This window comes from Sturnus vulgaris, chromosome 21 (genome assembly GCF_052056855.1).
Source record: "Sturnus vulgaris isolate bStuVul1 chromosome 21, bStuVul1.hap1, whole genome shotgun sequence".
Lineage (NCBI taxonomy): Eukaryota > Metazoa > Chordata > Aves > Passeriformes > Sturnidae > Sturnus > Sturnus vulgaris.
The window spans coordinates 1,910,978-1,926,075 of NC_142263.1; the positions used below are offsets into that span (position 1 = coordinate 1,910,978).

General features: G+C 39.7%; 1 protein-coding gene across 5 annotated transcripts in view; it reads right to left on the reverse strand.

The window, feature by feature from the left end:
• Window positions 1-15,098, reverse strand: part of USP32 (ubiquitin specific peptidase 32) — a 63,454-nt gene that overhangs the window by 32,427 nt on the left and 15,929 nt on the right. For all 5 annotated transcript variants that reach the window (XM_088176835.1, XM_014881148.2, XM_088176834.1 and 2 more), the window contains exons 2-5: window positions 11,631-11,758; window positions 7,860-7,965; window positions 7,219-7,337; window positions 4,140-4,299 (exon numbers count right to left, since the gene is read on the reverse strand). In XM_088176835.1, the coding sequence (XP_088032961.1) occupies window positions 4,140-4,299; window positions 7,219-7,337; window positions 7,860-7,965; window positions 11,631-11,758 (513 nt within the window). The remainder of the gene's footprint in view (window positions 1-4,139; window positions 4,300-7,218; window positions 7,338-7,859; window positions 7,966-11,630; window positions 11,759-15,098) is intronic.

Below are 15,098 nucleotides of genomic sequence, written 5' to 3' on the forward strand. Positions count from 1 at the left end.
CTAGGCCAAGTAATTATTCATTTTGGTAATTAAATACATGATATAATTATTTGAGGTCACATGAACCTGATGCACCTGAGAAATTTAAGCAGTTTACTACCACATGCTGATTTATGTCTCCTCATCATTTGCCCATCAGAAATACAAAAAACTTTCAGATCCTTAAAATTATGAATCATATTTTTGGTTCAATTCTCTAAGAATTAGATCAATATAATCAGAGGGATGATAAGTACAACTGAAGCACAGTCTTCTTCTTGCAAAGGAAGAACAAATGAACATTTTCTGTCAAAATATCATCTAAAACTGAAAATCTAGTGAAAATTAGTTAATTTAGAATACTGATCAACAGGCAGGTGCATGGCATTGTTACATTTGAATGTTATTCCCACAAAATGCCCCTCTAAAACATTCCATAGATACCAAGCCATGAATAATCTACCTTAGAAAACAAATTTAAAAAGCGTGATTTCATTTCAGCCACTCCTCATTACAATTCTTGATACAATCAGAATTCACCAAGTATTGCACTATGCCACAAATTCAATATTTACCCACCTATGGGTACAATCCTGTCTGGCTCACAGCAGCACAAACATACCATATTCCCAACATTTTACCAGCACTTGGATGCTTTCCCTGTTCACCATGACGTGCTCCAGGCAGACCCCAGGCCCTGCTGCTTCTTCATGGCCAAAAAAAAACCTCACCCCAAGCACTGCTCCTTCACTAAAAACTCCCCTTTGTGGCTTTCAAATTAACCCCCAGAAGACTCTGGGATTGAGAGCTGCTTTGCAAGACATAAAATAGCCTGGAACTAAGAGGATAACAAGTGGCAAAATACAGATTAAGTGACACCAAGGCTTTTACTTATTGGCCCGGGCTGCTGTCATGACTTTCATCTTTGTGCTTTTCCTAATTAAAAACAAACACACAGGGAAGGGAATATTAAAAGCAGAGTCAGGAGAGATCCTTGTGTGTGTGTGTGTGAGCATCCAGGGGTTCATCCAGCAGAATATGGAATATTCTGGTTTGGATTATCAGTGCTCAAGGTGGGATCAGGGAGGTGCCAAGAGCAGAGCTCCTCTCACAGCACCAGAGTTTCCACTTGGGAAAGGCAGCATGGGATGAAAGGAGCCTTTAAGAGCAGCTTTTCCAAAGCCAAACTCTTCAGGATTGTCCATCCCTGCTCCCAGACTGGGTGTCCCAGCTCCACAACGTGTATTTAACACCCAGATTTTTATGTTTTTTTTTTTTAAGGGATCTCCTCAGTGCAGCTTCCTTCCATCCTCTCACAGAGTTGACAATCCCAGCTCTGACACAAAGTTCAGCCTCGATTTTTTGCTGTTTCAAAAACATTTCAACCACCCAGCCTGCTTATGCAGGGCTTCTCTTATTTATTGTACTAAATGAGTGATAAATGTATATTCTAAAATAGAATTATTTGTCCTGATTGCAGTCATAACTGCACCTCAGTGGGTGAGAGCTGTCAGAAAGAACAAGATGAATTTTTCTGACAGCACAGGAGTCTCTTCCATTCAAAGGGGAATTTGGATATTATTTAATCAGAACTCAGTGACACAAGAACTGGGTGACAAAGAAGTACAAATTAAACATTCTGTCAGTTCAAAACCAGCAACTTGATGAACAGAATGATTTTCCCCATGGAAAAGAGCTGAAAACCTGAGTGTCTAAGTCCATTGCATGACACTGAGTCACACCAAAATGACACACAAAAAAGGCAACCAGCACCTATGCTGGAGCAGAAAAAAAAACCCAACATTTCCAGCTAAATCAATGAGGTGTCCCCTGAGTCAGTGTGATAGAAATGTGGGATTTACAGCTTGCACCACGATGCTGTTCTATGTGATGGCTTCAAAAATACATATATTAAATAAATTTAAATGCATGTGATCATACCAGAAAATGGAGAAAATCCAATCTACTGCTACTTGGTCACTCCTCAGGTGTAAGACAAATTCATACCCCTGAAACTCCCATTTTAGGAACAAAGGCCACTTATTTTGGCAGCTTTCAAATAAAATTATGCATATTTCTGATTTAAGTGAGATGGAACAAAATTTGATTAAAAGCAGCAAGTGTGTGCAACTTCCTGTAACTTTAAAATTTCATTTCTAATTATGTGTTGAGAAATGTAATTAAAGTCATCTTCACACCAAAACAAATGTTATTTACAAACAAAAAATTAGTATTCCTTTGTTTCCCTGATAGCCTGGCTCATTAAGCAAATTGAAATGGAGTCACTGATGCTTTGCAGTGAAATGGGGGCTGTTTCTAAATCAAAGGGAATAACTTTCCCTATTTTTATCACTGCCATTTTTCATGGCTCTGACACATTGTCCAAGAAGTTGGATGGGAAGCAGGGTGAGGTAAGGCTGGGGAGGGGGGTCTGAGCTTTGTGCCAGGACTGAGAAATTCCTCATTGCACCAGCGAGTGGCACAAATCACTTTGCCTTTTACAAACAGAAGAAAGGGAAAAAATTTCCCTCTTTCTCTCTATGATGGTGTTTGCCTCAGTTTACCAAACATTTATCTCATTTCCTGGTCCTTCCAAAGGCACCCATTCTCCCAGGAAAAATATCAAGAACAAGCTCTCAGTGTTTTACACATTCAGCTGTGTTAAAAATACCTCTGTACTGAATTTTTTACTCTTTGGAGTGACCTGATTAGGCTGAAATTACTTCCAAGTGCTCAGCACTTACATTTTCCTTAGTTTGGCATCTGTTGGATGAGATTCCTACACTGTTGTAAATCACGAGGGAATTCAGTAAAATTTAATTTTATCTCGAGGTCTAAACATAATTGTCACGTGAACTTTCCAATTCTGTGGACAATAACCACATCAGTTCCATGAATTTCTGGAATTCACTGAACAGCTCCATCCCAGCTCTGACACAATGGTACCAGTGACAGGGATATCAAACCAGAAGTGAGAACAATAATAAATATGAAATAAAATCTACTAAAACAGTAGCTGTTAAATTTAATTTTTTTTTTTAAATTCCAAACCTCAGTTTCAGTATAAAGAAACTTTCTGTGAAAAGCCCAGTAAAAACTGTTCTGAAAGTTTCAATTTCAAAACATAAAAAAGAGCAGACCTCAGTTTGATACAGGTCAAGATGTTTCCCAGAGCTGAACTCCAGAACACTCAGAGGGTTGGGGATTTTTTCACATTCCTCTTTTTTTGCCTTGTCTATGAGACCTCACAATATTCAGTGGTTTTCTGTAACCTCGATGTCTCCTGCAGCCTTTCATGTAATGCAAATAAATTACCTGCTCATAAACTCCTGACTTCATTATGCATTTTCATTTCAGACGGTCACAAAAGAGTTTGAATGCACATATTTAAAACCAAGAGGATAAAAAGGCTTGTGTTGCTTTATTCAAATAATTCACCCATTGGAGACTGAATGCCACAATGACAGCAGTGAGGAAAATCCAGGAGAGCACAGAAAAACACAACCAGACTTCTCAAATCCCTGACACCTCCACAACCAACTCCCTTCTCCTCAGGGATGGAATGGATGCTTGCATTACACTCGTACATCAAGTGTTGTTTATCAGCCTTTTGTTTTTAGATTTAATTTAAAGACCAGCTGCTCCTTCTTTTACATTAACATAGACATAAGGAAGCACTTCTCCTCTGGAGACAATTCCTGAGGATGTCTGGCTTTAGTTACCACATGCCAGGAATATTATTTATTTTACTGGAGAAGCAAATTAAGAGGTAACACTTATTTTTGAAACAAATATTATTTTCTCAACTCTCTCAGTAATTTTACAACCCACTATAAACACCAAAAATAAACCCAGTATTACCAGCCAGCCACTTCAGAATATACTGGGTTGTTTTTTTTTTAGCTTGCTTGGTAGCAAACTTCTATAGAAGTGTTGTAGCCTCGGCATTATTATCTCTTAAAAATAACAACTCAGTGTCCTTGTACACAACATTTTACATCACAGCCCAGCAAGCAGAGAGCTCAGAGAAGGAATTTCTCTCACTGAAGAGAACGGAGCAGAGCAGGGAAGTTCAATGAACGACGATTCTGCCTGTGAACTCTGGGGTTTTTTTTTGATTTTTTTTTAAGATGTGCAGGACAAGAAGCACCTTTACTCACAGTGTGTGACTCCAGCCAGGGTCTGGTAGAAGGTTGGGGTGTCACTGTCATCAGTGAGGGTCACATAGACCCCTCCTGAGAGCAGCCACCTGGAGAAGGTGAAGGCGTCTTTGTTGTGCAGCAGCCAAACCCTGAACTTTTCATAGTTCACCTTCTCACCCTGCAAGAAAAAATCAGAAAATGGGAGCTGTTTTTCTCACTGCCAGTAAATAGGAACCATCCAGCTGTATGAACAAAAAATTGGGACAATCTCCTAGAAAAATAAGTGCTAATGTAATTTTTCTGCTTGGAGCCATGCCTGTTTTTCCCTTTCCTTTTGAAACAGCAATGGGAGGGAAATTAACTTTCAGTTCTCTCTGCATTTCAGCCACCTACTCAATGTGGCCTTTGGAAACTCATTTACCCTGAACCTCAGGTGAAAGGGATGAAAAGAAAAATGGTTACTTGCAATTCAAAATAGCAGAGGTTATTTTGATGAATTTGAATGTATTATTATAGATACCAACTCTGCTGCAGCAAAAAAAAAAAAAACAAAAAAAAAACAGGTGCTGTAAAATCATAAACATTCTGTTCTGTCTGTGCAGGTATACAAACAACATAGAAAAATCAGATTTGGGAATAACTAATACTGTGATTAATTACTGCAGGAAAATGTGGACTTTTTTGCCCCTACTGACCAAAACCCACACTGGAGCATAAATGTGAACATGACATTTCCAGGATCTCCTCATCCTGTGTCTCCTGGAGCTCCCTGTTCAGAAATACATAAAAACTACACATTCACAGAATTTCAGTGCTGTTTAAACCATTTATTTGAATCCTTGCCAAGCTGTAGCCATGAAACCATAGGGATCAGCAGACTAATTTCTACAGGACCTACAAAACTACCTCAAATAAAAGCAAACCCATTATCAGTAGACAAACTCATTATATGGAGATTCTCATCTCCAGGGGAAACAAACAGGGGTCTGCAAAGTGGAAGAGGTTTCAAGTCATTGATTATTTAAACTCCCCTCATATCACAGACCATTAAACTTCACTGAATTACATCTCTACAGAATCCAACAATTTGCATTTGGCCACGGACTATCTGCAACTGCCAAGTGCAGAAAATTGAAAATTCACTATATTCCCTTTGCCAGGCTGCTCCAATGGTTCATCACCAGCCCTGCTGAAACATTTGCTTCCTATTCCCATTGCAGGGGGTTGTTTCAGTTCCACACACTCATTCTTTTTATGCCTCTTTTTTTCTAGACTAAAGAGTTTTATATTTTCATCCAACAAATCACACACTGGTTTGGGTTGTTAGGGACATTAAAGCCCATCCAGTGCCATCCCTGCCATGGGCAGGGACATCTCCCACTGTCCCAGGCTGCTCCAAGCCCTGTCCAGCCTGGCCTTGGGCACTGCCAGGGATCCAGGGGCAGCCACAGCTGCTCTGGGCACCCCGTGCCACCCCTCACTTTGATTTCTTATCCTTTCATTTCTCCAAAAGTTTGGATCAAGAGAAAAGAACATTTTCTCACCCCTGTTCCACCCTTTCCCTCTATTTTTGCACTGTTCTTTGTAAAGGCAGCAAGAGCTGGGTCATTGAAACTCTAATTTTCCCTGGAAGGACAATGAGGAGGGACAGAAAAAACTTTGGACAGGAGGAAGAAAACATTTGAAGCAAGCAATGATTGCAGCTGAACTATGATGGAACTTCAGCAATGCAGCTATCACTGAATTTTTTCCCTTTATTTCAGAAACAAAAAGGAAAACTCAGATATATTCCAAAGCTTCTATTTCTAACTGAGTACATGCAATAATTCTGATGAACAGAAGTACCTATAAACATCATCCTTGAAATCAAACCCATCCTCCATAAGGCAAGGCAGGAAGGCCCACAGCAGGAACATTAAACTTTCCCTCTCCAGCAATGACCATGGATGATTAAGAGCCCAGTAAATCCTGCTGAGTGGGTTATTACACTATTTTCATTTTAAAAGAAAAATCAATATGCAGCATTTTCTTCAACAGGAAAATGCTCTGAAGCCCAGATTGATACTCATCTTCCTGCAAGGCTTCATAAAGTATTTCTGGATTTCTTGGACAGTGTGCAATTAACTTGTAGGGTGCAATTCATCACAGCACTCTGATGGGGAATTAGAAATAGGAAATGGCACCGTGGGTCAGCTCCAGAAGCTGCACTGAGGATTTATGATTCCAGCCAGGAGTCAGGAATGCAATCAGTGCCTCCAAAGCCAACAGGACACCAGGGCCAGATGAGAGCCTGGCTCAGGCAATGCCCACAGCCAGGGTTATCTCCAGCACAGAACAATAAAATCTGAAGTAATTAAGCAAACTGATAGCCACCAATAAAGCTTCCAGTCAATCTGGTCAATCCTTTTGCCAGAGGAATGGACAATGATGTCTCCATTTTGCTCCTCTTAGTCCTGTGATAACAAACCAAGCAAAATACCCTGAAAATTCATCAGGATCCCTGGAGTCAAAGAATCATCTATGATAATCATCTATGGCTAAGCACCAATGCTCTGGTTCAGAGAAGGACTTCAGCAAGCTCCATAAAGATTACATCTCTCAAACAACCTAAAGCATAATTAAATGTTGTAGCTCCTGGCAGGAACAATGATACAAAAGTAATAAAATAAAATTATTTTTTTGAAGCAACCACTGCTGTCAGGCATTTTTAAATCCAGGGTGCAGATTTTCTTTCTTCTCAGCTTTGTGTTCTAGATTTCTTCCCTGATTGCAATAAAATGTTCACACTAATGACTAAGTTCCCACCAGCAATATTAGTATTTAAATTTACCTGATGACATGATTAGCATTGGGAAATGATCTGTTTCCAAGCAGCACAGTGAATACAGGAGCACAGAGAATGGCTGCATTTATACACCAAACACTGTTCCCATCAATATAAATTACATGTAATACCACAACACAAAAAACCACGAGTTTTTACCCCATTAAACAAGGTCAATTTGTTCCCATACGTGCTTGAGCATGAAAAAGAAGCTACTTAATGGAATCTTGACTTTTTTTGTAAATGCAGCAGGAGAAAAGGTGCCTGACATACCTCAGAGAAGCATTTCTTGAGAGACTCTGGGACTTTCCCATCAACCACATGCAGCATCTTCTCCATCTCCTCACGGACAACATAACTCCCAGATTCATTAGAGAACAGGCTGAAAATATCTGAGGAAATAGAAATATCTGTAAACATCTATGGCAGTGATATCTTTTTCAAATTTCAAGTTTCTAACTGACTGACAATGTCAAAAGCTGTGCAACAATTAAAGGACTAAAAACTTAGGTTGATCCAAGTTCAATATAGGTCTACAAAGTTTAGGTCAAGATCTTCCTTTTCCTTTTACCATTGTAATCAAAAGGAAAATTAATATTACCAAGTCAGATTAACAGAGAAGACAAAACAACAGAAGTCAGTAGGCAGATGCCTTTTTTTTTTTTTAAATATCAATGCCATCCTCCTTCCTCTGCCCACATTCAGAGACCATCAGGCTTTCTGTAGGATCCCAACACTGACATTCATGATGACTTGGCAAATATTTAATGTTGATGAATATAGAAAACAAAAATGCCCTTAATTTAAAAAAAACACAGCTAAAAATGCTTCAAAAAATCCTGTCTTCATTGTAAAAATGTCACATTTACACTCACAATCCACTGTCTCATTATGTTTTAAGTTACATCACTTACATTTTGTTTTCTCCTCCTCCCTGCCTCTTGTGAGTAGAACTAATCCAACTATCAAGTTATTGAAGTGCAGCCCTTTGGATATTCCTCCAAATGAACAGTAGATAACCTAGAAGAATAAAATAGAGAAGTTAACCAAAAATTGAGAAGTTAACCAGAACCAGGGCAGAGATGTCAGAAATAAAAACAGCAGCTTATACTGAGGCTCCATCTTAGCTGGTTTTTAGGCTCTTCACCTCACATTCTTCAGCTAAATACACTTTAATTATTGTGTTACCTTTTGTAGCTCTTCTGGTGCCCAAAACCAGCTTTTTCTCATTGAAACACAGCTACAAGCCATGAACAGCAATTTAAAATTCCCCCTTAAAACCCTCCTGTGAAGACGCTCCTCGCTTGCTCGTGGTGTTGTTTCCCCAAATTTTTTTATCAAGGCTGAAATCTCCTCCAGGCTGAGCTCTGATCACCTCAAAGGCATCAAGGGGATGCAGCAGGAATCCCCAAAACCAGGCTGGCAGCAAGAGGGGAACACCAGAGCCCTGTGAGTCACTGCACCATCACAGGGTGGTTTCCACTACAAGTCAAAATTAAGCCAGGACTGGGAGTGCCCCAAACAAAACCAGCCCTGGGCCTGGCAAGGCCAGACCTGGCCAAGCCACACAGTGCTGTGGTGGCAGGAAGGTGATGAGGGAACACCTAACACAGAGAGGCCACAGCAGATTTATTGCTGCTGCTGCTGCAGCCTGGCTGCAAACACCCAACAGTGCTGGGTGACCTGCAGAGATCCTCTCCTTGTCCATCTGTCCATCCATCCATCCATCCATCCATCCATCCCTCCATCATCCCTCATCCACCCATCATCCATCCATCCATCCCTCCATCATCTATCCTTCCATCCCAATTTCCATCCATCCATCCCCAATTTCCATCCATCCATCCATCCCCTCCCTGGCCTGCCACCATCTGTCTGCAGGCATGGTTTTGTCAATCATTGCACAGCAGGATCTCATTCTCCACAAAACCATCCTCTCTGAGACACAGTGTTACCCAAATACTTTCATTTCCACAGGGGGCTCAGATCAGCCTCTTGTGTTACTAAACTTTAATCCATTTACAAATGCTTGAAGGGCTGAATTACTCAAAGTGAATTTGTGCTTTATTTGGATACAACAATGGTACAGGCTTCAAGGCAGAGATTTGAATTCCACACTTTTTATGTCTAATCCTTGTGTCTTCACCAGATGCCTTCAAGGCTCCACTGCCCACGTGAGCAATTTACCTTCAGATTACACTGGAATCATTACTTTTATAAATATGCAGCTAAAATATCCATTTATTTCTCCTGAACTTTGTACATCTCAGCTGCAATACCAGATAAGCACCAAATATTACATTTCTACATTATTTCAACACAACACAAGGATTGCTCATGAGATAGAGAGGAAAGGAATTCTGTGGATAGTGTCCAATGTATCAGTATTTAATATATGTAGTTACAACCACAGGCAGCTGGCATTGCTTGGAGTTTAGCTGCTTAATCATTCCTGGAGAAGAGTTTATAAACACTGAATAATCATGGAACACATCATTTCTAAGGAAGGAACTCCGCAATTTTTTGCATTTGGAAAAACCTCTTAACATGCACCATCAAAATGTGATGCAATTTTGTTTTCCAAAATTACGTAATGCTGTTGTAGCTTTACTTAAAACAGCCACACCCAGGCAGAATCACAGCGATTTGCATTTCAGAATGGAAAATTTATTATCATTATATGGCACACAGCACTTTTTAAAAAATTAAATTTAAGCCTGACATGTTCTGCTCCATGAGCAATGGAAGAGCATAACAAGATTTAAAAACCAAAGCTGTGCTTCCCACCACCTGAGAAGCTTTCCTGCATTTCAACAACACAGACACATTTCTATATTTCTTTTTATTAATATCTTTAACTCCATTCTCCCAAGAAATCCCCCCAGAACATGACTGTCCTGAACATTTTAAAAATGTTTTGTGTACAGGACAACCACCCAAATCGTTGGCCTAAAGTCCCACTGGTTTCAGTTCTCTGTTTTATGTCCCATTTAAAACTCCTGTGTTTTTAATTTAACAAATTCCTGAAGGCCTCTCACTCCTCAGATATGAAAAACCATAATTCACAACATGCAGAGCACACAGCCCAGCAACCTGAGGCTCCAAATGATCTCTTTTAGTGACTGAAAAGCTGAAAACTCTGGGTTTTTAGCTGCCTAATGACTTTGCCTGCTTCTCCCCATCCTGCAGCCAGGAATTACAAAGCATCCCTTGACTCAAATCCCAATTTTGGCCCAATTTACAGTTTTCAGGCTCACAGATTTGATACTGCACTGCCTGAGAATGAATGCCACAAGTACATCATAATTTGTACTCGAATTTTGAGATGAGTTCTGATGAGAAGCCATCAAAACCCAATTAGGAGTCTTACATTAATTTTATTTCACCACCTGGAAACCAAGAACTGCTCTATAACCATTATGAGTGTTAAAAGTGATAATCATCACCAAAATTGTGTCTTTAAGGATAGATTTTTTAAAAATAAAATAAAAACCAGCCAGCAGATTTTTGAAACCTCAGAATCTCCATTTGTGACCAGATGAGTAATGTAATCCTTAATACTGACATAAAAGGGATATAAAAGTACAAGTTAATGAAGAACATAAAATTCTCAATATTTTATACTATTTCAAACTAATCATACATTGTGAAAGACACATTTTTTGTTTAATCTTAGGGGTTATCAACTCTCAAGGCACCCAGAAAACTCAAAAATTCATACTGAACACGGGTTTTAAGCTCTGGGCAAATCAGATCCCTCCTTTTACACTGCAAATTTTCCTGCTGAAACTTTAAACACCCACATAGAAAGCCAACAGTTTACAGAAGTGAAGCACTATCATCCTCTTTGCCAACTCTTAGGAAAAACAGGGGGAAAAGAAGAATGGAGAAAAGATGAAGCTCAGGAAAAGGAACTCTGCCAGAGTGTAAAACCTTCAGCAATGCAACACTTGAGCACTCACATTATCTAAATAAAACTGGGAGACTTGCACGCTGCCTCTGAGGTCAACAGCTCTGAGGATGCCAAAAATAGAAGCTGTGACTAGAAATGACATGGAGCAAGAGATCATTTGAAAGGTCTGCCCCATCTTTGTCTCCCTACCAATAATATTTTCATATCTCTCTCAAGAAATGGGGAACTCTATAAAAGAAAACAACTTTGTAAACATGCATGTGTGGTTTTTTTTAGATGTATATACATGGATATATGTTTATATTCATGTTGCAAATTTTGATTCTGGTTATTTTCCAGCTCATTTATAATGAACAAATTTATTTTTAAGAGCTTGTAAAGATTCATCTTCAGAAAACAAAGTAACAGCCAATGGAATCTCAAAGAAACCAACTGCATCTGGAGTAAATAAAATCTGTCATTATGGTCTTGCTACAAACTCTCTATCTTTTAATTGCCCAAATTGACATCTGGGTATTCAGGTTGACATCCAAGTCATCTACCAGGTATTAATAAAGCTGGGAGCAGGTCTCAGCCCAGCACATCCCACCCACAATCCAATCTGGAAAACCATTTTCAGGCACAGAAGGTGCATTGTGATATTGCATTAAAAAAAAAAAAAAATGGGAAGCAATTCAATCAACTCCATCAACATTTGTGTGTGCCCAGCACCATCCAGCTGCCCATTATCCACTGCTTGTGGCTTCCCAGGAAAACAGAATTCCCAGCTCACCTCAGCAACTTTGGGAGGGACCCCATCACCCAGAACTTCCCTGATGAAGCACTGCTGGGTCATATAATAGGAGAGGCCACAAGTTCTCTTGAAAGCATCTTTGAGCCTCTTCAGTTCTATGTCTGTAACTGAGAACAGAGGAAAGGAAAAAAAAAAAAATGTGGTCAATAAAGATGTTACAGAAGGGTATAATAGCTTAAGGAATCTCAAAATCCTCCACTCCTTACGTTTATCTTTACAATAAAAAGCCATGAAGAAATTAAATGCATGATTTCCCCTAAAGAGTGGGAAAATGAGATCTAATAATCTAATCCTGCTTGAAAAGAGAGAAGGGAAGCAGATCTGTGGTTACAATCACTGTGAACAACAGCTCACTGCCTAAGTTTTCTGACTACAATAGTGGATTGTAATTTGTTCTAAATTCAGCACCATTCTTGTCACACAAAGGAAAATAAAGCAGCTTTATGATCAATTTTGCATTGCATGTAAGCCAGGGAAATTATCTGCAACCAACAGTGGTGAATATTATTAAGAGCAGCTCCAACAGCATCTTTCAAGAGGTTTCATCTATTAACCAGTCTGCTTTTCTGTATTAAAACAAATAAAATACTTTATCACCACTACAACTTCACGAGACAGTGCAGTGAGGTGTGATTCAACAGGAATAAAATGTTGAACTACGTGTAATTCTTCACCCAAGATTCCCTTGCACAGCCAAAATCTGTTTGCCAGCTACACCTGTTGCAACTTGTTCACAACTGTAAAGGTGGAAAATGTGATGACATCCCACTCATCCAGGCCTGGGAGCTCCCTGGAAAGCAGATTTTACAAGCACAGAGCAACTTTCTTAGACAGTGTTTAAGAATGGAAGGAACTCGTGGAACAAAACAAGCCCTCTGCCCAAAGCCAAGCTGCAGGGAATGGCACAGGATCCCCTGGAAGTTTTCCTGAGTGATGCAGAAAAAAAGCAATTTACCATGCAGAAGCCCAGGGAAATGATGCTGCACAGGGAGCTGTGTCACTGTATTTATAGCAAGGCATTTTCCTTACCCTGCTATCACAAGCCAGACAGAAACAACACTGCCATGGCCAAAGGCTTGTCGAGCTTTTTGTCAGCCAAAATAAAACAGAGCACTTGAGGGCTTAATCCAGCACTCAGTAAAACATCTACTTTTTAGTTAGTTCATTCATCAAAAGAAAAAAAATCAATCCTTAAAAGTAAATCACATTAAAACATTCCTTCCTAATTTTAATCCGAGTCAACACTGAAACAGATGTTGGTTCTACTTTACAATTGTGTAAAAACAGAAACTGGGTTGTTTCCTCTCAAATTTTATTACAGATTCTGAGTACTTCTGACCATAAAGAAAAAAAAAAAAAGTATCTAAGAGATAAACCTCAAGTGTGACCCACACAGCAGCAGAGCTATCAATTAGCACAGTGGTGATTATCATTAGCACATATCTTGTTTTACTAAAACGAGCCTGCTTTAATTACATGGCAGAAGAATGTTGGTCTCATACTGTTACCTGGCTTAGAAGGTGTTTCAATTCCATTATTTCACATTAACATCTACCCAGAGTCACTGTGTGCCTTTACAGGTGAAGCTTTAATGAACACTCAGACAAGGAGGGAATGAAGAGAATTCTTCACCTCCCATCACCTTTAAGCACAACAAATCCTCAGCCAGCAGGGACAACTGCCCACATTTAATGAGTGCTGGGATTGCTCAGGGATCATGGAAAGGGGAAGCTACTGGCTTTGTCATTTTGGCAGAGCAAGGCAAACAACCTGCATCCAAGACTAAATCCAACAACAGTTTTGGGATGAAAATATTCTCATTTATTGCAGTTTTTATATGCCTGCACACACATATATATATCTTTAACAAAAATGAACTCTGTGTTCTGGTTTCTTCTCCCCCTCTGTTAATTTTTTGATGTCCCCACCATTCAGTCCAATCTGGTTTGGGGTTATTTGGCAAAAGTTTCTATAGAAGCACAGCATTTGCTAAGCTGATGCTTACAGCACCCCTGACTGCCCAGTGTGCACTCCAGACAGTGCTCAGGAGTAGGAAAATCCCAAATAAAGGTATTTTCCATAAGCCATGGGTGCCAGCCAAGGTGAGGAGAAGGTTGGGAACAAGACTTGCCAAGCAATATTCCCAAGAGCTTCAAACAGAACTGCACTATCAGTGCATTTAACAGGACTGATGAGTTGATACTGCCAGCCCATGTTACATTTCAAAAGCAAGTTATTATTGCCAGAGCCCACTCAGTATTATTGTTTGCATGCAGAAACTACCAAAAAGGTCATGGAATAACAGGAAAGGTAATTACTTCCATTCCTTCCCCAGGAGCCATTAAAATGACTGATGCTGGCCATTTAAAATCATCTGCAGAGCTTTGTAAAGATAAGTTCATTATACATTTAGATCCATGCACATGAAAGTACAACTGAAATGAGCTGAGTATAAATCAAAGATATTATCAATGTTTACTACGAGTCTGGAAGGCAAAATATTTGAATACAAAATCCCAACACCAAAGCACCAATTATTCAACAGAGATAGAACATGATGGTGTGTTGAGAGGAAATAAAACTAAGTCTTCAATTATTAAAGGAACATTTCTAGAAGCAATATATCTATTACTATAATACTAATAGAAATTAGAACACTCTCATCCCCAGAAGCTGCCTTTTTTTTCTCTCAATTCCACACACCCAACACACAGGAAGCATCACAGAACACAGAGGGGTTTTTCATCCTGCCTTTACACACCAGCCTAGTTGACAAACCAGTTTCCTCCACTGACTGAAGTCCTTTCATTAGGAATATTCACTTTTTCCAAAGGCACAGATTGCCCAAACACTTCCAGGAGCCACTTGTCTACAAACACCTCTGAGAAGAGCATTCACAAGCTGCTGTCATTAGACACAGGAGACAGACACCACACTATGGGGTGCACCCTTGTTGTATTCACAGGCTGACAGGGAAAAACAGACACTGACAACTTCCCAGGATGAGTTTGTGGCAGCGAACACAGCAAAATTCCATCTTCACATCCCACCTGCCAATAACAGGTGGCACAACCTCAGAATTATTGCAGGGAAAGAGACTCCATTGGAACTGCACATTTCATTCTTTACACCTCCCCACCACACAGGTGACCTTTTGACTGCGAGGTTGATTCAAGGTAACAAAATCAAAAATCAATAATTAGATACTGTTTGATAATTCTTTAAAATCTACCTGCCCACTTCCAAAAACCACCAGTGAAACCAAGTGTGCCAGACTTGTCATTGTGTCCATGTTAACTTTGCTAACACGAAGAAGCTCCTGTGCCACCTCAGCTGGAGGATTTCCAGGAGAGCTGCAGTCAGTTTAACAGGAGATTAGTGCTGCATCCAAGTCTCCAGGGAATATTCCAGCTCCAGTTTGTTTAATAAAGTTTAAATGAAACCACG